General features: G+C 54.3%; 9 protein-coding genes across 9 annotated transcripts; 5 read left to right on the forward strand and 4 right to left on the reverse strand.

Moving 5' to 3' along the window:
• Window positions 1–124: 124 nt before the first annotated feature.
• Window positions 125–1474, reverse strand: EI97DRAFT_456184 (lipase/serine esteras-like protein; the record flags this gene model as incomplete). The annotated part of the gene is made up of 2 exons (XM_033800704.1): window positions 125–1352; window positions 1407–1474. The coding sequence occupies 2 exons, from the start codon at window positions 1472–1474 to the stop codon at window positions 125–127; spliced, it is 1296 nt and encodes a 431-aa protein (XP_033656279.1).
• Window positions 1475–1768: 294 nt separating this feature from the next.
• On the forward strand, window positions 1769–4827 carry EI97DRAFT_492426 (uncharacterized protein; the record flags this gene model as incomplete). The annotated part of the gene is made up of 2 exons (XM_033802314.1): window positions 1769–4026; window positions 4693–4827. The coding sequence occupies exons 1-2, from the start codon at window positions 2185–2187 to the stop codon at window positions 4825–4827; spliced, it is 1977 nt and encodes a 658-aa protein (XP_033656280.1). The 5' UTR covers window positions 1769–2184.
• Window positions 4828–5551: 724 nt separating this feature from the next.
• On the forward strand, window positions 5552–6160 carry EI97DRAFT_430993 (uncharacterized protein). The gene is made up of 2 exons (XM_033797824.1): window positions 5552–5629; window positions 5789–6160. Exons 1-2 carry the CDS (start codon window positions 5565–5567, stop codon window positions 5919–5921), a joined length of 198 nt encoding a protein of 65 aa, XP_033656281.1. The 5' UTR covers window positions 5552–5564; the 3' UTR covers window positions 5922–6160.
• On the reverse strand, window positions 6081–10748 carry EI97DRAFT_430994 (DUF221-domain-containing protein). The gene is made up of 3 exons (XM_033797825.1): window positions 10057–10748; window positions 7600–10004; window positions 6081–7541 (listed from the first exon to the last, which is right to left on the reverse strand). Exons 1-3 carry the CDS (start codon window positions 10308–10310, stop codon window positions 6424–6426), a joined length of 3777 nt encoding a protein of 1258 aa, XP_033656282.1. The 5' UTR covers window positions 10311–10748; the 3' UTR covers window positions 6081–6423.
• Window positions 10749–11304: 556 nt separating this feature from the next.
• Window positions 11305–12469, forward strand: EI97DRAFT_218000 (uncharacterized protein). The gene has a single exon (XM_033793844.1). The coding sequence runs from the start codon at window positions 11503–11505 to the stop codon at window positions 12286–12288; it is 786 nt and encodes a 261-aa protein (XP_033656283.1). The 5' UTR covers window positions 11305–11502; the 3' UTR covers window positions 12289–12469.
• Window positions 12470–12656: 187 nt separating this feature from the next.
• Window positions 12657–13539, forward strand: EI97DRAFT_372350 (uncharacterized protein; the record flags this gene model as incomplete). The annotated part of the gene is made up of 2 exons (XM_033795343.1): window positions 12657–12810; window positions 12935–13539. 2 exons carry the CDS (start codon window positions 12657–12659, stop codon window positions 13537–13539), a joined length of 759 nt encoding a protein of 252 aa, XP_033656284.1.
• Window positions 13540–13711: 172 nt separating this feature from the next.
• On the forward strand, window positions 13712–14983 carry EI97DRAFT_218017 (uncharacterized protein). The gene is made up of 2 exons (XM_033793845.1): window positions 13712–14274; window positions 14344–14983. Exons 1-2 carry the CDS (start codon window positions 13884–13886, stop codon window positions 14841–14843), a joined length of 891 nt encoding a protein of 296 aa, XP_033656285.1. The 5' UTR covers window positions 13712–13883; the 3' UTR covers window positions 14844–14983.
• Window positions 14984–15543: 560 nt separating this feature from the next.
• On the reverse strand, window positions 15544–16468 carry EI97DRAFT_372377 (uncharacterized protein; the record flags this gene model as incomplete). Its single annotated transcript, XM_033795345.1, has 2 exons — window positions 15544–15998; window positions 16096–16468. 2 exons carry the CDS (start codon window positions 16466–16468, stop codon window positions 15544–15546), a joined length of 828 nt encoding a protein of 275 aa, XP_033656286.1.
• A 559-nt stretch (window positions 16469–17027) lies between these two features.
• Window positions 17028–18829, reverse strand: EI97DRAFT_430999 (uncharacterized protein). The gene is made up of 4 exons (XM_033797826.1): window positions 18584–18829; window positions 18324–18387; window positions 17822–18238; window positions 17028–17558 (listed from the first exon to the last, which is right to left on the reverse strand). Exons 1-4 carry the CDS (start codon window positions 18692–18694, stop codon window positions 17116–17118), a joined length of 1035 nt encoding a protein of 344 aa, XP_033656287.1. The 5' UTR covers window positions 18695–18829; the 3' UTR covers window positions 17028–17115.
• Between the last annotated feature and the right edge of the window lie 119 nt (window positions 18830–18948).

The raw sequence follows: 18948 nt of genomic DNA on the forward strand, positions 1-18948 counted from the left end.
CCAACTCCCGCTTGTAAGACCAAATGCATGGTATCCATGAATCTTAGAGAATTGAGAAAAGGGTATACCAACTCCTCGCGGAATGCAGAATCAAAACAAAACGGATTTGGCCACCCGTGCGCTTTTACACCTCGAAGTTGTCCAGCCAATGCTTCACAACAATCCTGCCTTCTTCGAATCCAGCACCAGCCCTGCGCTTGATGATCGCAGCATGGCTGTGCGGATGCAAGTGGATGTAGACTGGATATTTCTTGAAACCCACCCCATCTAGAGCATCGATCATGGCAAACTGCTCCTTCGTCAAGGCCAGGGTGGGGAAGTCGGGGTTGCTCTTCACCTTGTGCTCCGCGCCGACCTTGGAAGGCCGTGCATAGTTCGAATCATCTGAAGGGAGATATTCTGTGTCGTGGGCATTGTTGAGATTCTCGTACATTTCTTCGACCCCTTCCCGGATTTCGGTAATCAGGGGTATCCTGTATTCGCTGACGTCTATGCCTGCTTTGCCCTCTTGGTGCAAGCGAATGCGCCGGCTGCTTCTAAAAGACTGGACGACCGCCCCGGCAAGCAGTGCCGTAGTGCCAATTGGTATGAAAATGACAAAGAAGATGCCGAGCGGTATTTCACGGAACAGTTTGCGATACAGAAGTTGTGTCAAGGGCAATCTCTCCCGCTTTTTCAACGACACTGGGTTCTCCCCGTCAATGACAACCGGTTCATATCCTTTGACGTAGTTGCACTCGACCGCATCCATGTCAACGAACGGATCCGTGGCGGAGATACCGGCGGTATACCATGTGACGCTACGATCATGCACGGCATTTGCATACAGGCTCCTGTTTTTGAACCGGGCCAATGCTTTTATGAAGATGTGCTCAGGGTCGGCAAGGACAGCGAGGAGCGGGCGACCGGTCTCTTGAAACTGGTCCACCATGAAGAGCTGTTTGCCGCTCACGGACAGTGTCCTCGGTCCCAGGATATTCCATATGTAATTCAGGGCCCCAGTAAGAGGCGTTCGGACCCCTAGGTGCGGAGCAGCGAATGTTGTGAAGTTGATGGGCTCGATGCGGTCAAAGACCCTTTTGTGGTAGAGCAGCCCGATTGCATAGCGAGCGATCAGTCCGCCGAGCGAGTACCCAATGACGCTTATCCGCTTGATACTGTGCCCGTCCTTCTCGAGATCCGCTAGCTTTTCCTCTATCTCGCGGGTGACACGCTCGCCGCCGACTTGGATGCCATCGTAAGTGAAACTATTGGCGTTGCGCTCTGTGACGAGAATATGGACGTGATCTTCGGAATATCTCTCACGCAGAGAGTCCTTGAGGAACTGCAGATGTCCTGGATTACCCCAGAGTCTGTATGCCAATTGTCAGATGGAGAAGGTGAAGAGCGGTGCGGGCGAAGATTACCCATGGATAAGAACAACGAGATGCTCGGAAGTATCAAATGAAGCAGCCGGTGCTGCAAGGGTGGCCATTGGACGAGGGAATACGGTGGTAAAGTCGAAGAGATGAGGTGGATACATTCACCGGTGGGGAGGTTGCAGTTATAATAGATCAACAACCGTACCGTCCGTTTCCTCGTCCGTGGGACGGGGGTAAGGAGCTATGGAAGGGCTGAGGCATGGATGAAGCTATCATGCAGATAAGACGGAGGGTCGAGACCTTAGCTCCGAATGCACGGACACATGTCTTACGTCATCGAAGATCCTCAGCCACGATCCGTCCAACAGCCACCATAGCCACTTTCATCGTTATGGTCGCACGGGCCACAATAGACGACCTCGCACTTTTCATCCCTTCTCAGGTGGAATTGGTTTCCGTGACTTACTTCCCTTGACGACTGAGAGAATCAGATGGGCTGGAGAAAAAGATTTCTCTCCAGGCTTTATTCGGACATACCAAGCCCTCCTTCAACGCCGCAGTAAACCCTAGGCTAGGATCAGAAAGACTACCTACTTGCCCTAAACGCGTCGCTCCGAGTATACCAACAGTACGACGGATTTCACGGTCCCTCCTCCATGTCATCTACCAGCTCCCTGGTCGCTTCTCTCTCACTCTCAGTGAGCCGCAAGGGACTTGCTCGGGCCGCGGACTTGGCATTCTCTTGAATCACCGATTCTGGCAACTGAGCGATTCCTTCCAGACATCTTTCCGGCTCGCCCAACTCCAACCTTGGGATTGAACCATGTTTCCGTCGATACCAAGCTTTCGGCCGTTCGGAGATGTGGCCTGTCCCGCCGGGTCCAAATGCCAACTCATCCACTGCATCTTCTCCCACGAGAAGAACAAACCACCTCCCAGCACAAAAGGAGCCAATCCGGTAAAATCAAAAACCAGCGAAAATGCCACCAGGCCAGGTGTTCAGGGTAAACAACCCCCAACTGGAACTCCGCAACATGTCTTTGTTGGCTCCATCGCCCAGAGACAAGCAGTCTCGCCACCCAACAAAGGGACTGCAAGTCGCATCGCACCTGCAGCAAAGGCCCCGGCAGCAGCAAGAGATGGAAAAACAGGCCTCCCCGCATCAGTGACACGGCCGGTCTCTCCCCCACCGAAGCTTGCAGACAAGAAGGCTGAGGTGAAACCTGAAGCCAGGGTGCTTCTGAATCCCCGCCAGTTGCCAAAGGAACCGGCACAGTTTACGCGAAGACTTACCTACTTGAAGGTTCTGCACCAATACATGTCGCAACTCAATAAACAGGTCTCTGAGAGTTCAGAACCAGACGTCAAAGCACTTGCCTTATCAGAGAATCAACTTAACAAACTGGCCGTCGATGAAGAGCACGCCGTTGGAGCTAAGCATCATGCTGTATACGAGAACATCATCAAGCAACGCATCGTTACGCTGAAGAAGATGAGCCTCGACGGATGGATCGCCGAGCGCAAAAAGGCCATAGAAAGCCAGAACCCTGTCAGACCCGTTCCACCTGCGCCAAAACCGGTGGAAACGGGTCTGGAACCGAGAGCCGAAGTTTCTTTCCTATCCCGGCTGGCGCATACGCCTGCGCAACTGGAAGCGCACGGGTATATCATGAAGATGCCTTCGGAAGCCGAGCTTGAAGAGACCAAAAATGCCCTAATATCTGCAGACCACTGGGAAGTCTGCGACCGCTGCGGAACGCGCTTCCAGGTATTCCCGGACCGACGCAAAGAGGACGGCGCCCTCACTTCAGGGGGGAAATGTGTGCATCACTGGGGCAGAAAGACGTTTCCCCGTAAGAAGAAAGGCGAAGAGTCGAGATGGACGTGCTGTAATGAGCCCATAGGCTCGCCCGGCTGCACCACTGCCGATACACATGTGTTCGTCATCAAGGAGCAGCCGAATCGGCTGGCGACGATTATGCCGTTCATACGGACACCGGACAACCCCGACGTGGATCCGGATACGGTCATTGAGGCGGATTGCGAGATGGGATATACGACGCACGGATTAGAACTCCTGCGTCTCACTGCGCTATCGTGGCCATCCCACAAGCCGATTCTCGATGTATTGGTACGCCCCATAGGACATATACTAGACCTCAACACGCGCTTCTCCGGCGTCACAGCGGAGCAATACTTCAACGCCAAACCCTACGACCCCAAAGACCCCACCATCGACCCCAAAGACCTCCGCATCGTCGACTCTCCGCAGGCAGCCCGCGACCTCTTTCTCTCGTACATTGCGCCCAGCACCCCGCTCATCGGCCACGCCCTCGACAACGACCTCAACGTCCTCCGCATCATCCACCCCACCGTCATCGACACCGTCTGCCTCTTCCCCCACACGGGCGGCCTACCCTACCGGAACGGCCTCCGCTCGCTGGCGAAAACGCACCTGAACATGACGATCCAGCAAGCAGGGGCGGCGGGGCACAACAGCCACGAGGATGCGAAGGCGGCGGGGGAATTGGTCCGGTTCAAGGTTGCGGAGGAGTGGAAGAAGATTCGGAGGGATGGGTGGACGGTGCATGAGAATCGGTTTTTGCCGCCTTTGCCGGGGGAGAAGCGGAAGGTTAGGGACGAGGAGGATGAGGAGGGGGATGGGGTGGATGAGCCGCCGACGAAGAGGCGCAGGGAGGCGTGATGGTGAGAAAAGTGCAGGGTCGTGTATACTTCAGCAGCATTTGGATAACGCGGGGGACAGGAGTTGGTGTACCGTTGGCGTCAGTGATTTGGACTTTGATTGGCATGGCTTCTATTATACCCTTTCCTTTGGCGCGGAACCAGCTTGCGAGCTGAGTAGGAGCCAGTGGGAGGCGCTTCTGGATATAAATGCATCTTCACCCACTTTCCCACACAGCAAAGGTGCACGACCAGCGCTTCCTCCTCTTTGACCTATAATACCCTCTTGTCTCTCTCTGCCCCAGAAGCTCTCATGTCATCGAGCTGTCGGTGTGGTATCTTCTCCTCATGCAACCTCCTCCTCTCCTTGGGCAGCAAACCCCAAAACCTCACGGAACCAATCCCTTCCCTATGCAATCTTCCCTCAGGCCACCATCACAATCTCCCCCCTCAAACCAACCCCTGCACACCACCCAACCCACCCCCCTCCTCCCCTACCCACTCCCCCTCCCGCCCCAGCAACTCCTCCCCATCCAACTCCGCCATGACACCCAGCACGACGCCGACGCTCTCGAAAAACCCATTCACGGCAACGCGCAGCATGCGGTTCGTGCTCGCCTCGTATCGCACCTCTAGGATTTCGGGCGAGGAGGGGGATATGGCGAAGGAGCGGCGGACGAGCGGGGAGAGTTCGCGGTCGACGGCGAGGGCGGAGAGGGCGGTTTGGGAGAGGTGGGATGTGGGGAAGGGGAGGTGGATGGTGCTGCGGAGAGGGCGGTGTTAGCGGGAGTTGGTGAGGTGGTGAAGGGGGGTTGTACAGTTTACAGGGGAATTTGTCTTCTGAGCTGGTCATTGTGATGTTTATGTAAAGGATGTGAGGGTGTTTTGTTACGTTCCTGGGTGAACATGATGTCGCCAAGCGATTTCTTCCACCCCTGCACTTTCCGCGCCGCCCCGCCCCCGCAATTCACCCAAAGAAGCCTAGTGCGGCTGCTAGAGGACCGGGGATCAGGAAACACATCGTCATCGCGCATCATACCTCACCTCACCACAGAAAGTTCACTCATGAAGCGCTAAGATGGGATGGAAGGGTGGGAGGCGGGTTTTCCGAGGCAACTTGTACTTCTACTTCGTATTCCTAGACGCTCACCTTTCCGTTCTACATTACCTTCTCTACCTCCAATTGACACTTAAGTCCACCTCGAAACGCACCTCATACCTTTCCCCTCTCTCCCACCCGGGCAAGCTTCCTCCCCAGCTACCTACATCCCGCAAAACCCACACCAATCTTAACCAACTCCCTCCAACACCACAATGCCACCAACCCGCCGCCTCCGCCTCCCCCGTGGCCTCCCCATCAAACCGCCTTCCTCCTCCTCCTCTCTCCGACCTCTCCAATCCCTCCAATCCTCCCGGCCCTTCACCCACACAACCCCCACCCGCAAAGAAACCAAAAGCAAAAACCCCCTAGGCCAAACCCCCCGCGTCTCCACCTCCAACCTGCCCGACGACGAGCACGCCATGGACAAGCTCGCCCGCAACGACGACATGGAGCCCCAGACGGGCAACGTCAAGAGCGGCATCGAGTACGTACCCCGCCTCCCCCTCGTTTAAAAAACCTCCGCTCAGTCCTCGGCTGTTATATATTATTATCAACCCCTATTGTTCTTTCTACCCATCTCCTCAACCCCAATACCCCTCAACATCATCCCATCACCCCCCGTGCTAACCCATGTCCCTCACAGGAGCAAAAAACGCGGGAACGGCGGCACCGCGACCTCGGACCGCGACACCAAGGGCCAAGTGGCGCAGGCGAAGCGCGAGCACCCCGAGGCGCCGGATCCCGCCATCGGGATGCAGGATGAGAAGGGCCACTAGTACCAGGTGCGCAGAGTGCCTGCATGTCCTAGGGACGTTGGGAACGTTGAGAACTGGCATTTCGTCAGCGGAGCTCAAATCAAGAGACTTGTACGGAGAAAAGGAGAGAGACGTATGTATGTGTATATATAAAGGGTGGATTCGCTTAGGAAGCTACTGTCTGTCTATTTGCCCGTCTGAACATCTGCTGTTACTGCATTGTACATACAATACATATATTACCGACCCATTGAAAGAACATCATGAATGCTATTCATCTATCCTCTCGCTGAAGAAGCCCATGCAACCCTCCTCGCTGCGGATATAGGAAAAAGGGAAGGAAAGGGGGTATCTCCCACCGTTTTCCGCCGGCCACCCACCATGCACCAAACACCGCAATGCAAGCAAAAACCACGACAGACGGAAACAAGAACTCCAAAAGCCATCATTCCAAGTGCCGCAAAATCAAGACCCGGAATCCTACACGGACGGGTACATGTACATGTACACTCCCCTACCCCATCTACACCTCGATATTCTCAAACGGATCCCGATCCGGCGGCAACCCCCTATACACCACCTTCCCTCCAGCATCGACCCACGCATTCTGGCTCGAGATCCAGATCCGCTCGCTGAACCGGCTCGTCCTCTCAATCTCGTCCCTCGCCACCCCCAACGCATCGTTCGGGATCCACACGCACGGCTGAATCGCCCGAGTCGCGGGGTGCTGGAAGGACCGCTTGATCAGCTTCTGCCTCGCCTCCGGCTCAATGTCCTCGAGCGTGTCGTCAATGTCGTCGAAGAGGTTCGCCGAAGGAAGCACTTGCGATTCAATGTCCCGCACAGGTCGTTGGACCTCGTCGATGACGTCGCCGAGGCCGGTGCGGACGACGTGCGTGAGGCGCTCGAGCGGGTTGCTGGCTGCCGTTTGCTTTTGTTTATGCACGTGCGAGTGGCGTTTGTTCGCCGTGGAGCGGGAACGACTGCGCGACCGGTCGGCCCAGCTCTGTCGTTGGGGACGGGAATGGGAGCTATCAACAACACCGAGACTCTGTCTGGAGCGAGACTTCTCCATTTGTTTCATTTCGTAGGCGTCGTGTACCTCGGTCATGTAGCCACGCGAGTTGCGGCGCTCGGCTTCGTCTTGCTCTTCGAGGAGCTTGCTTTGGCGCCACTCTTCCTTTTCTTTGGCTTCGAGTTCACCGTCGAGGGACTTGTCTTCCTCGTCGCCTTCTTTTTTCCAGCGGTTGGCCTGGGCGCGTTGGAACTCCTCGTCTCGTTGGACGGCTTCGTCCTCGAAGGTGATGGGGAGGTATTGAAAGAGGGGCCCGAAAGCCCTGTTGATCAGGACCTGGAACAAGACGGTGAAAGCTAGCGTGACGATCATGATGATGGCCTGCGGCAAGCAAGGCCTACCACTGCCCGGGCCATCTTGGATAAGGAACAGGCCGATCAGGCAGAGCTCCATGAAGTACAGACCAGTGAAGAGCTGGTTGATCGCCTTGGGGAAGATCAAGCCATTCGTCTCAGCCTTGGCATAGGATACGTAGATCATTTGATACCGGTAGGTGAACCAGAAGAGACCAAAGGTCAGCAGCATGAGAAGCATAATCAAAGGCGACACGACGGAGTAGATCAAGCCTGGCAAAGAGTCAGTACCTGTAAGCTAGATCGATCGATAAAAGTCTTTGGTGCTCACCAATAGCACCAAAATTGGTGTACACGGGGATCATGGTTCCCCAATTAATGCCTGGCCTACTTAGGACTCTAGAGACCTTCTGTCGTGGTGTCGTGTCGAGGAAGCGGCTGACGAGCAAAATAAGGACGGCGGCGATTTGCAGCAGCGTACCGGAGCTGATACTGAGTGCCTGCAGAATCATGTACGAATAGAAGTAGTTAGCTGCTCTCGGAAGATTCTGGGCCAGTGTCTGCGGGACGCTGATGGGGTTGTTGATCAGCTGCTCAATCGTAGCCGTAATACCGGTCGAGATAGAGACGACCAGAAACAGCTGAATGAAGACGAAGGCGAAGTAAAAGTTCTGAACCAGAAGCTCACGCTCGCCGGTTGTGGTAGTTCCGGTAACTCCAGCCAGGAACCTTAGGAGAATGGGGAGAATGGCAAACAGGATCGCAAGGAAGGCTGGCGGAAGCACACCTTGAATGAAACTGATGAGCCAAGTAGGAAGATCGTTGAGCCATGCGAGGAACTTCACAGTGTCGGCGAGTTCCTTGACTTGGGACAGGGCGCCAGTGAAGGAGACTGGAATACCCCAACAGATGACGAGAGCGACAATCAAAATGACCACACCAAACATCCTGAGGTAACGCATGTACCAGGCCATACTAAGGTTATCCCAGAGTACATGGTTCGGGTTCACTTCCACGGTGCGTGGAGCCATTTGGCGCGGAATGTGGTGGCTGAGCGATTGGCAAGCCATGTGCGCTGCCACTTGATGGTTGAATTGGATAAAGGCTGAATTCATCAACGGAAACCGCTCTGGGTGTGCCTGATCATCTGCAATCTCGAGGTTCAATCGCGCAAGCTCCTTGCGGCAGTAGTAGATCGTATCGACCTTCTTTCCCAGCAAGGGAAGAGACGGCCACCACGACTTGTCAATTAGCGGAACACGCATTGTTTCCCTGTCCTTCGGCCTGATATATTTCCTCCATACGGCGGTTTCATCGTCTTCCTCAAGCCCTTCGTTGTAGGCGCCTTGGTAATCATATTTGACTTCAACCTTGTTATCTTTCCTGTCAGCTTCCAGTGGAAACTCCTCTCCCTCGGCACGGAACGGCTGGGGACTGGCGAAATCGCTAAGGCGTCGCAAGGGATTGATCGGCGAATCCTTGATAACGGCAAGGGCGGTATTGGTAATAGTGGGCTTCTTCTCCGGTGGTGGGTTCACCGGCGACCGGGGAGAAGTAGGTTCCGAGCCCGACCCTTCTGCGTCATACTTTTCCTTGCTAGGGTCGCGCAGGGCAGTATATGTATCTGAGCTATGTCCTCTGCCCTCAAACTCAGCGCTCGTCGGCGAAAAGCCTGGTACATCGTTGGCCCCGTCCACTTGTGGCGGATCCTGGCTGTCCCGCCCATGCTTCGACCCGAAAGCTCCTCGAAATCCGCCCACAACCTTGTTGCCAAGCTTCCCGACGCCCTGTCCCACCTCAAGGATGCCGTCTCCTACAGCTTGAAACCCTTGACCAACGAGGGGGATGGGTATCTTCGCGCTCTTTCGAGGAGAATCGGGAGAGGAGGAACGTGAAGAAGACGAAGACGAGCTAGAGTCTTCCTCGGCGACGAGAACCTCCTGTAGAGTATGTTCAATCTGGTGCGGATTTCCAGAGGCAATACCTTGGTCCGCATGCGCAGCCAACCTCTCATTCTCGGCAGCCTCATCCTGTTTCTTTTCCTCCTTTGACTTCTTTGTTCCCGCCGCCTTGGCCTTTTTCTCTTCCATCTCTTTGTGCCTCTTTGTACATTGAATGATGAGATTTGTCTCTGCCGCTTCCAAAGTGCGAGCGATCTTGGTCCTCTTGTTGACCTTCTCCTGGAGGTCATCGTAGTTGCGATTGATCCAGATGTCTCGAATACCCCCTGGGAAGACATCATACAATGCGTCCAGGGCAGCCACCGTGAGCCACTTCCTAGGAATGGTCTGGACGAGAATGGTAGTGGCGGAAGCGCGGATCCGATGTTCGGGCATAGTGAGGATCGTCTGGCGCAACCGTACAAATTTCCTGAGAGCCAGGTAGACGTTGTAGCAAACCCAAATGACCACACAGACAGCCAGTATCAGATGAGCCCAGAGGCGGTCCAGCTTCGCCGGGACGCCAACGTTTGGCCAGGCAAAGGAGTCCAATCCAGAAACTCCAGGCACATCCCCTGCACGATTGACTGGCAGCAGTATAGGCATAATGACGATAGCCATGGGGATGAAGATCTTGAGCAGGAATTGCAGGTATTCCACAAAGAGGTAGCCGTCGACACCGGCTACTCGGATGAGTTCCCGGTCGCTGATTGTGAAGACATTCTTGAATGATTCAATGGCGCCGGTGGGCTCCTTTATCCGCTTGCGCTTAGATACGAAGGATGTCTTGTAGTAACTGAGGATGTTAGCAACTGAGCGATCCGAAACAGGTTGTGACGACAACGTACTAGATCTTATGGAACAGACTCTGCCGCTCTGTGGGAGTGTGTGCCTTTTTAGAACGCTTCAATTTCCAGTTGCCGCTCAAGAGCAGGAAGGCCAGCATTTGGATGCCAAAAATGAGAGCAGCTGTTGATAACGAGGCCGCGAAATTCTTGATGCTTTGATTGAAGTTGCTCTGAGCGGCGCCAGCATTTGCCGAGTCCAGTACACTGGTCGCCCTGGGCCATAGGGCGCCCTTGGCTGGTGAGGGGACAGACATGACGAAATGCTGGGCGAGGATGGCCCGAAGTAGGACGGATCGCTGAGTTGAGAGAGCAGGTAAACAGGGTGTTTATGATGAAGCGGAGGCCATGGGCATACGATCGGAGGACAATGTGTAAGGTGCAGAGCGTTGGGCGGAGGAGGAGGCGGAGGAGGCAGAGGAGGGTGGAGGAACGCAATGCAAGAGTGAATGCCAGCTTGTTGAACGCTGTGAATGCGTTTCATACCAAGGCAAGAGGGCGGCCCGCGGACCAATGACGCTATGGCGCTAGGGATCGGCCCAGCCAGCGCCAAACAAGCCAGCCGTCGACAGCAAACCGTCGCACACGGGTTGTGGCATAGCGATTCGGCGCCATGCTGTGCGTTTGTGATTTGATGGTTTGTTGAGTTCCTGGGCCAGCAGAATAATAGGTCGTGGGGTGGTTTTGGAATGGTGTGAGCACTGAGAAAAGGAGAGCCCTGAGGTGTGAGACCTTTATCAGATCTAGCGAGATCTCTATGAGATCGGATTAATGGCACCAGGGGCCAGGGGTGGATACCGAAGCTGACCCGGCTCGGTTAGCGGGGCACGTGGGCTCTCTTCTCACCGGTGGGGGCCTTGGCACGCTCTCCAGGTCCCGGCTAGGATGACGTCGACTTCCCTATCTACCCTCCCTTTCTCTACACAGTATTTGTCGTCTCTCCTTTTGTTCTTTGTAGTCATCCTTGATCAATGTGCTGCGGCTGGACACTAGAACCATGCCATGCGGTGTTCGGCTGCACCTTTGAGTCCAGTTCCAGTTCCCAGGTTTATAACAACTCATTGACATAGTTGTCAATGGAGAGAGCACGGTTTCCGTACCCACCTCTCTCCGGGAGCTCCTGGAGCCTACCTGATTTCCGGTAATTCTCCTAGGTAGCCTCGCAGGCCAAGGTCGCCAATAACGAGACATCCTCTTCAGCACTGCCACACCAAGCATGAATACGAGACTCTAGTTGCGCAAGGCAGTTTTCCTTCATGCGCCGAATTTTCCATTGGTCAAACAGTATAATAACATGTTGACCATGAATTCCCTCTTAAATACTCTTTAAATACTCCTTGCCTAGAGCGATATTTTGAAGACCTCACCACTACTGTTCACTCCTTTTGGAGTCACAATCACAGCACCATTTTGTTCGCCATCTCTACAAATACAGCGGTCTCTTGCACAATGACAACAATTGCTTTAGACGATCTGCAACCTGGTACCGGAACAACCCTGAGACGCCGTGCAGACTCCCGGCAGCAGGACGCCAACACCGATACATCTTCAGTGCCCACCAACAGGTCTGACGCCCTCAGCACTGCACCTCCTCAAGACTCCCCTTCTTTTCAGCCCACAAACTTCTACTGGATTTCCTGGCACGGTCTCCTCCCTCCCTACAACATCGAAGTTTTTGACCTCACTTCCGACATCTCCACACCTTTCACAGGCTTTACGGAAAGCTTCCAAAACGAGGTCCAACGGATCCGCAAAGACCATACCTCAACCCCCTTCTTCACCGCCCACCCTGACAACCGCTTCTGTACCCGTTACGGCATCCGTGATAGCCAGGGTGATATTATCGCACAATGGCAGCACCCCTGGATCACCACCGGCAAAACTGTGTTCTCCTTTCCCGAAGGCTCCCCGTATTGCTCTCACCCAGTACACCTAGCACATGATAATATGCTCAAAAACCTGCTAGCCCTACGGACTGAGTCCTTCAGCTACAACTCGGCCAAGTTCGTGTGGACGATTGACTCGAGATGGCACGCTCACAGAATGTCTTTGTACAGGGTCTGGGGCTCTGGCCCAGGCCAGAAGAGAATAGAGGTGGGGAGATGGGCGCAGAAATGGGGTCTTCGGCCGGAAGGAATTTTGGTAGTGGATGAGAGGGAGGTGAGCGGGTTGGTTGCTTGTCTGACCTTGTTGGCGTTGATGAAGAAGAAGAGGCATGAGGGTGGGGGAGGCTAGTTCATGAGTTGAAAGGAGGATATCCGGTCTTATAGCCCATGAGAGCTGCAGGGTATGTGCGTAAAGGGTAACCCACGTCTTTGCGTGGGACTTCCCAGGGTAGGGCCGTTGGCTGGAATGATCTTAACTAATTCAACTCGCTTCAATAACTATTCTGTATACATGTAAATCTTGATATCCGAATACAGTGTCTTATGTACTCGTCCCTGTCTGTACCTTAACAACCACTTCCTGATCGGGTTAGTCCGTTTCCGCCACGTGCTCACGCGATTGCCAAGCTAACCTTGGAAGCATAACGCGTCCTTCGAACATCACAGTTCACCTATTTCTTACTCATCCATTTGCCTTTACCCTGTTATATACGAACAATGTCTCAATCCGCCGTAGTCGAAAGGAAGCGCGCTTTCCTGCGTCGCCAGAAACAGATCCTCACAAGAGGCATCCCGCCGTCGAACCGGCTACTCAAGATAGCGGAGCAAGGAGGGATTCAGACCAAGGTGTTGAATGATATCATGCTTAAAGGTGGGTTTGTAGCTTGCACACCGTCTCCTAAATCTATTTATTCTTTATTGTTCGGATCTGTTAGGGAGAGCCAATCTTCGTGTCCTAAGCGCTTGGCAATACAGCTTGCTAACCTTCAGAACAGTGAATCGCGACTTGAAGAGGCATGGACGAGAAGTCTATGGCAGCCAAATGACAGACCATGTCGTAGAGCAGATCGATCTTCTGTATTGGGAAGCTGGCGAACGTGCTGTTGAAGGCTCCGACGATGCTCGAGAAGCTGGCGAGGACGGTGACGCATTGTACCGCGGTGACGACTTGACGCTGGATAGCTGCATCTCAAAGCTACCCTCCACATGGGACATCTCAGCAGACAACCCGCCTCAGAGCAGCGACGACAACACTATGGAAGTAGACCAGGATGCATACATGGAAGCAGTCACACGACTCCAGGATCTTTCTGCTCGACGCCTCACTTTGCAGCAAAAGCTCACCACTTACCGTACATTGCTTTCCTTGCTGGAGCCTTACCGGAAACCCCAGGAGAATATCCAGCCGAACTTGGTTGGACGAGATGCACCACTGGCTTTGGAGCTGGCGCAGACGAGAACGCTTGCTATACGCGTCGCTGGGAGAGTAGGTGACAGGTTTGGAGATGTGCAGGTGCCTGCTACTGAGGAAGAGGTAGGCGAGGAATTGCTAAAGGATGATAGAAAGAAGAAGGTAAACGATGTCCTAGCCGGGTGGTAGAAGACATGTACAAACCAGCGACTCATGCGAAGTACATACCGAGCTCAGCACACTTTGGGCCTTCCTTAACTCTGAGAACCCATGCCGGGAAGGTACCCAGGCACCGTCCGGTGGTCTCTGGAAGGTGTCCATAACCAGTTCAGACGATAGCTCTTACCCATGGCTCCCGAGGTCAATTCCTGCCCAGGTGTCATGATCCATATACTCCTTGTCTACCTTCGACCCTCGCTACTCTCGCTCTCAATCTTGGAGGCAAACGACACCTCGTTATTGGAGACAGTTTCTCGTCGACATTCATTTCATATTGCATTATTATATCGGTCCATTATTATATCAGCATCGCCATGGCTACGCGGGAATCAGAGCTATTCGAAGACGACTTGGAGAGCATCAGCCCGCGGTGGGAACCAGTGCCTCAGGAATCAGAGATGCAGGCCGAAGTACTTCACGTGGAGAACGTGGACGGCGCGAATGATCCATCGCCGCAAGAGCCGAACCACCCTACTGCCCACGGCGCATCCAGCTCCACGGAGCCTTCCATGTCTCTTCCGCCAATTGCAACCTCCGTTACAGGGTACACGAAGAAGATCCTCGATTCCGTCTTCCAGTCCGTGGAACGACGTATGAGTCCATTGGACAAGAGTTTCATATTCGACACACATAAATTGGATCAAGGAGTCGCGGGACTTTCGCTGCTATCACACCATATGGAAGAAACGAGAATTCCCCGCCGCGGTAAGGTCTTTCTTCCAATATACCTCCACCGTAACCAACAGCGAATCTGAGTTTCTCATTCCATTCTAGGTCCGCTAGCTTCACACCCTATACATCCAGCGGCCAGGATCATCTACGAAGACTACCTTCTCCCGCGGATTCATGTGTACAACAATGGGAAAACTTACCCCATACCACGGTCAAGATTTCAAGGGATGTCGTATTCAGATAATCCAGATGTCCCAGCGCCCAATCGCCCTTCATCTGCCATTATTCTTGACAGGCCATTTGACACTCCGTCTGGTCCAGCGGTTCCACCTTCGGAAGCGCTGTCAAACCGTCCTGGAACACCGCATACATCTTCCTCGGATACAACTGTTCGAGCGCCGTCTGAACTGCCGTTGGATAACGGACCTGCAACAACTCGTGCTTCTCGGCCTGTTGCACCGCCTGTTGCGTCAAACGAATCACCAGCACCTCGTGCTTTTCAGCCAATTCCGTCAGTTGCCGAGTACGGTCTACCGTCTGCCTTGTCCTCTGGTCCACCGTGCGTTCCTGTGTCTGGTTTCACCGCCTGGCCCACCGTCTAGTCCACCCTCTTCTCCACCCTCCACCCCTCCCCCTGATCCACCGTCTGGATCGTCGAGTTTTGGTAATCCTCGATACCGTGACGCTGAAACGCAGACAGACGCCAATAACCCTGTCCTCTAGAACAGCATATTCGGTTCCATCCCCCAACCGTAATGTGCATGTCTTCCAGAGGCTTTTCTTGTACAGGTTGACATTGGGATTGGTGCTTTGGCCCATGGGGAATCCGGTGCTTGGACGGTTTTACGGGTGAGCGGGTTCTGGGGGGTTTTGGCAGTGGGATGGGGCGGTTTGATTGGTTGTGTGGTGTGGTGGTTGGTTTGGGGATAGGGTATGTGGGTGATGTTGGGCGTGAGGACGGGTTTTGTGACTGGGCAGGGTGTCGTTGCAGGGAGGTGGAGGGATATGAAGGTTTGGGAGGTTTGGAGTTGGATGTGCTGATGAGGGGGTGTATGGGTGGGTTTGGCCTCGGTGGGGGTTTCCGCGTCGTGATGCGTGGTATTGTGATGTTATTGGGTATATATGTGTATAACACTACATCTCCGGGAGAAGTAGCACACAGAGGGAATCGAACCATCCTGCGTGCATAAAATCCTACAACCCCCAACGCCGCGCTATGCATAAACGACAGCAGCAAAGAATACAAAGTGCTCACTCAAGATCCATAGTCTGAACAATACCCATACCCCATCTGCGAGATCACTACGTCTTCCTCTCCTCGGCCTCCTCGTCGCTACTCTCGTCCCTCCGCTCCTCCCACCCGGCCAACCGCCGCAACACCCTATTCTCCTCCCTCAGCGCCTTTACCTCCCTCCTCAACGGCAGATCCGCCTCGGCCTGGCTCTTCAGCGCCGCCCTAGCGTACTCGGCCACCCGCCCCAATCCCGCCTGCCACTCTGCATGCTCGAGGCGGACCTGCATGGTGGCGGCGCGCTCCTTCTCGAGCAAATCCTGGTAGTGCTTGTGCAGCGCGAGGAGGGATTGCGTGTGGGTGTAGGCGTAGGGGCGGAGCTTGTCGAGGAGGAGGGTGAGTGCGTTTTCGTAGTCGGTGATGAGTTGTGTGAGTTCGTTCGTGTGGGATTGGAGGGAGGAGAGGTGCGATTGCGTGGTTGTGAGTTGGGTTGTTAGAGAGGCGAGGGTGGGTGGTGGTGGTGGTGCTGGAAAGAGAAGTGATTAGCCATTGGAGCGTCGTCGTTGAGATAAGAATATGGGGATATAAGATGGAAGAAGAAGAAGGGTCTACATTGTACTCACCATTCCCATCCCCATTCGCCATCCCACTCCCCCCCACCCCGAACCCTCCCAACCCGCCCTCCTCCACGGCCCGCGCCTGAATCGCCGCCACCCCATTCACGATCCCGCCCATCTGCGCCCGGTTCTCCTCCAACACCTGGCTCAGCTGCTGCACCACGCCCCACAGGAAATTCAGATCGCTCTGGTGTCCGCTGCTCGGCTGCCCGTTCACCATCGGTATCCCCCCGCCGTTCGGTGGTCCCGGTTGCGTCTGGCTCATGCCTCCCATGCCGTTCGGATGTGGATGTTGTTGTTGTTGCTGGGCTGCTGCTGCTGCGGCGGCGGCGGCGGCGGCTGAGGAGGAGGGAGAGGGAGAGGGGGCGACGCGCGGCATGTTGGTGGGAGGGGCGTCGAGGAAGGAGAATGTGCTCATTATTCGGAAAAGGAGGAGGTGTGGGTCGTGTGTGGAGAGAGGGCCGATTAAGATGCGGTTGCGGCGTAGTGGTGTTTCGCTGGGAGCAGGGGTGTTTGGGTTCGGCAGTGCTGGTCACTGGGTCCGGGTTGCTGTATTGTTCAGAGGCCAGTGATGGTATGAGGGCGAAAGGGCCCGTGAATGGGTATGGGTTGGATCCAGTAAACGAGAGAGGTCTGGAGTACTGGCAGAGTCTGTTACCTGGTTTGTGAGAGTAACCCTGTGCATTGAGCCTGGGTGGAATGTAACGGTGAGAGTCAGGATGTGTTGACGATTTGTGGTTAGATTCTTGGCATTATGTTCCAGTGTGATTGGCCAGTCATCTGTACGGTTGGAGTGACTACAAGCGCAGTCCACAGGTTGTTAGTATGTGTAGAACTATTAGAAGCGCCAGTTCTGTTATAGATGTATTGGGAATATACAACAACTGAAACGCTCCCTGAACCCTAGACCCTAAATCCTAGATTCTAGATGAAAATCATGCGAAACGAGAGCAAGTTAACGGCGCAGACCTAACTCCCAAGACGTGCAACTCGTAACCAACAGCGTCCATGTAAATCCAATTCCAATCATTTCTCAGGGAGTACATACCTACGCTCAACGCTCATCTCCCTGTCCGCCTCATCTTCGCCCTCAAACCTCAGTCTCACCATTTTCGCTGTTTCGTCTTTCCCATCCTTACCACCACTCCATGGAGCAACAACCTCCGCCTTGTAGAACGTGGTTGTCCCCGGATAGAGTGCAAGGACCTGCTTCCCCATCTTAAGATCGGGTAGTGCGAGGTTGCTCGGCGGAGGTGGAATAGCTACAAGGTGATTTACCGATGCTCGGTATGGCTGCGCTGGAGTGGGAGGGTCTGGATCAGCGTCGATGATCTCGTAGCGCCGTTGTTTGCCTTCACCGATTACCGCGGTTACACGGCAGAGTATGCCCTCGCCCTCGGTTGCCTTGGATTTGTTGTTGCGGTAGAGAACCTCGGTGTTTGCGATCAGGCGATGCTTGTCCGAAGCTACTACATAGGAGTTAACACCCTCCTTTTATATAGTGTCTCCTGTGGTATCCTGAGTATAATAACGAAATAGACGTAAGTATGCAAATGATAAGAGATAGGAGCGTCAAATGGAAATGTAGAGTTGAAGGAACTAGAGACTAGGAAGACTAGAGAGAAATCGGTCATGGGTATCTAGACAGTAGGAAATATCGACCTTGCCCTGCCGCAGAGCGCCTAACGCCTCCGAGAAGGAAGCGGAGCTTTGCGAGGACGTCGCGGCTTACCCTTGAACTCCTGGCCCTCCACGTCTTCAGCCTTGACACTGCTCTCCCTCCCTGCAGGCACTGAGCCAGCCCTGCTTCCGCCTGCCATGACTTTGAGCCTATCCTTGGTAGACACCATGACCTTGGGGCTGGCATGGCCGACGGGACTGTCAGCGGCGATACTGTCCCGGTCGTCGATCGTGTCGGTGAGCTTCCTCTTCATCTGTCGGTCTCTCTGGGATTTTCCAACCGAGGCCGAGCGAGAAGCGGGCAGAGCCTCGGGCTCGTGAGCGTCTCGGAGCGCTGCAACTATCTGCAACTTCTCATCGAGAGAATTTCCTTCTTCGTTGATCTTCTCGCCCAGGCGGATATTCTCTCGCAGATTCTTCTCCAGCTCGATGTCAATGCTGTCGGACCTTGCATCCATTCCACCGCGATCTGAAGATTGATTAGATAGACCTAGTAATGGGAGGTCGCTGCGCGCGTGGAAACGGGTGTCAGGGTTGTGTGGACCGGCACGAACCTACTAATACCGTCTGTGAAGCATTCAGTTCAACAATCTTCCTGCTAATGGCGTTTTGCTGTGCCTCCGGAAGGTTAGCTATGCTTCAGAGGATGCCGTTTGTATACGGAGGTAAGGAAGACTGGAACGTGATGATTTGTTATACAAGCAACAGCGACGTAAGTTCGAAAGGTGTTTCAGCTTCTTGAGCTAGTCTATGTTCACGATCCCCTTCCCTGTGGTTGATCTAACAGAGGGGACTTGATGCTTTGAGAACTTACAATGAGTAGATCGATTCTCTTGGCATCTTCCTGGATTTCTCTCCAGATAGAACGTTCCTCATCAGCCTCGTCCTTCAACAGACCCGCCCGAGGCCGGCTGCGGGCGGCCATTGTGAGCCGGTGAAAGAGGCTGCCACCCGTATGGGTTTCCGACTCTCAGACCCTCGCCCGGAGGTAGCACTGCTAGTCGCCAGGAAGGATTATAGTAGAAGAAGAAGTGGTGAAATACTTGGTTGGGGTTTGGGAGGCTGCTGGATAGTGGAGGTCCCTGCAAGGGTCGAGCGCATGGATGACGCTGCATAAGCGGGTGCGCTACCGTCGTAAAGGGACTAACGCGACTTGTGGAGCCGCAGCTTATTTGGACC

This window comes from Westerdykella ornata, assembly GCF_010094085.1.
Source record: "Westerdykella ornata strain CBS 379.55 unplaced genomic scaffold EI97scaffold_4, whole genome shotgun sequence".
NCBI classification, from domain to species: Eukaryota; Fungi; Ascomycota; class Dothideomycetes; order Pleosporales; family Sporormiaceae; genus Westerdykella; species Westerdykella ornata.

What these genes read in the sequence shown, in the direction of transcription:
- EI97DRAFT_430993 (XM_033797824.1), top strand. Translation starts at nt 5,565, where the DNA reads ATGGACAAGCTCGCCCGCAACGACGACATGGAGCCCCAGACGGGCAAC. An exon ending in AACGTCAAGAGCGGCATCGA is followed by an intron (nt 5,630 to 5,788) that starts GTACGTACCCCG and finishes TGTCCCTCACAG; the next exon opens with GAGCAAAAAACGCGGGAACG.
- EI97DRAFT_430994 (XM_033797825.1), bottom strand. Translation starts at nt 10,310, where the DNA reads ATGTCTGTCCCCTCACCAGCCAAGGGCGCCCTATGGCCCAGGGCGACC. An exon ending in AGTCTGTTCCATAAGATCTA is followed by an intron (nt 10,005 to 10,056) that starts GTACGTTGTCGT and finishes TAACATCCTCAG; the next exon opens with TTACTACAAGACATCCTTCG. An exon ending in CACCAATTTTGGTGCTATTG is followed by an intron (nt 7,542 to 7,599) that starts GTGAGCACCAAA and finishes ACTCTTTGCCAG; the next exon opens with GCTTGATCTACTCCGTCGTG.
- EI97DRAFT_218000 (XM_033793844.1), top strand. Translation starts at nt 11,503, where the DNA reads ATGACAACAATTGCTTTAGACGATCTGCAACCTGGTACCGGAACAACC.
- EI97DRAFT_218017 (XM_033793845.1), top strand. Translation starts at nt 13,884, where the DNA reads ATGGCTACGCGGGAATCAGAGCTATTCGAAGACGACTTGGAGAGCATC. An exon ending in AACGAGAATTCCCCGCCGCG is followed by an intron (nt 14,275 to 14,343) that starts GTAAGGTCTTTC and finishes ATTCCATTCTAG; the next exon opens with GTCCGCTAGCTTCACACCCT.
- EI97DRAFT_430999 (XM_033797826.1), bottom strand. Translation starts at nt 18,694, where the DNA reads ATGGCCGCCCGCAGCCGGCCTCGGGCGGGTCTGTTGAAGGACGAGGCT. An exon ending in AGAGAATCGATCTACTCATT is followed by an intron (nt 18,388 to 18,583) that starts GTAAGTTCTCAA and finishes AACCTTCCGGAG; the next exon opens with GCACAGCAAAACGCCATTAG. An exon ending in TTCACAGACGGTATTAGTAG is followed by an intron (nt 18,239 to 18,323) that starts GTTCGTGCCGGT and finishes ATCAATCTTCAG; the next exon opens with ATCGCGGTGGAATGGATGCA.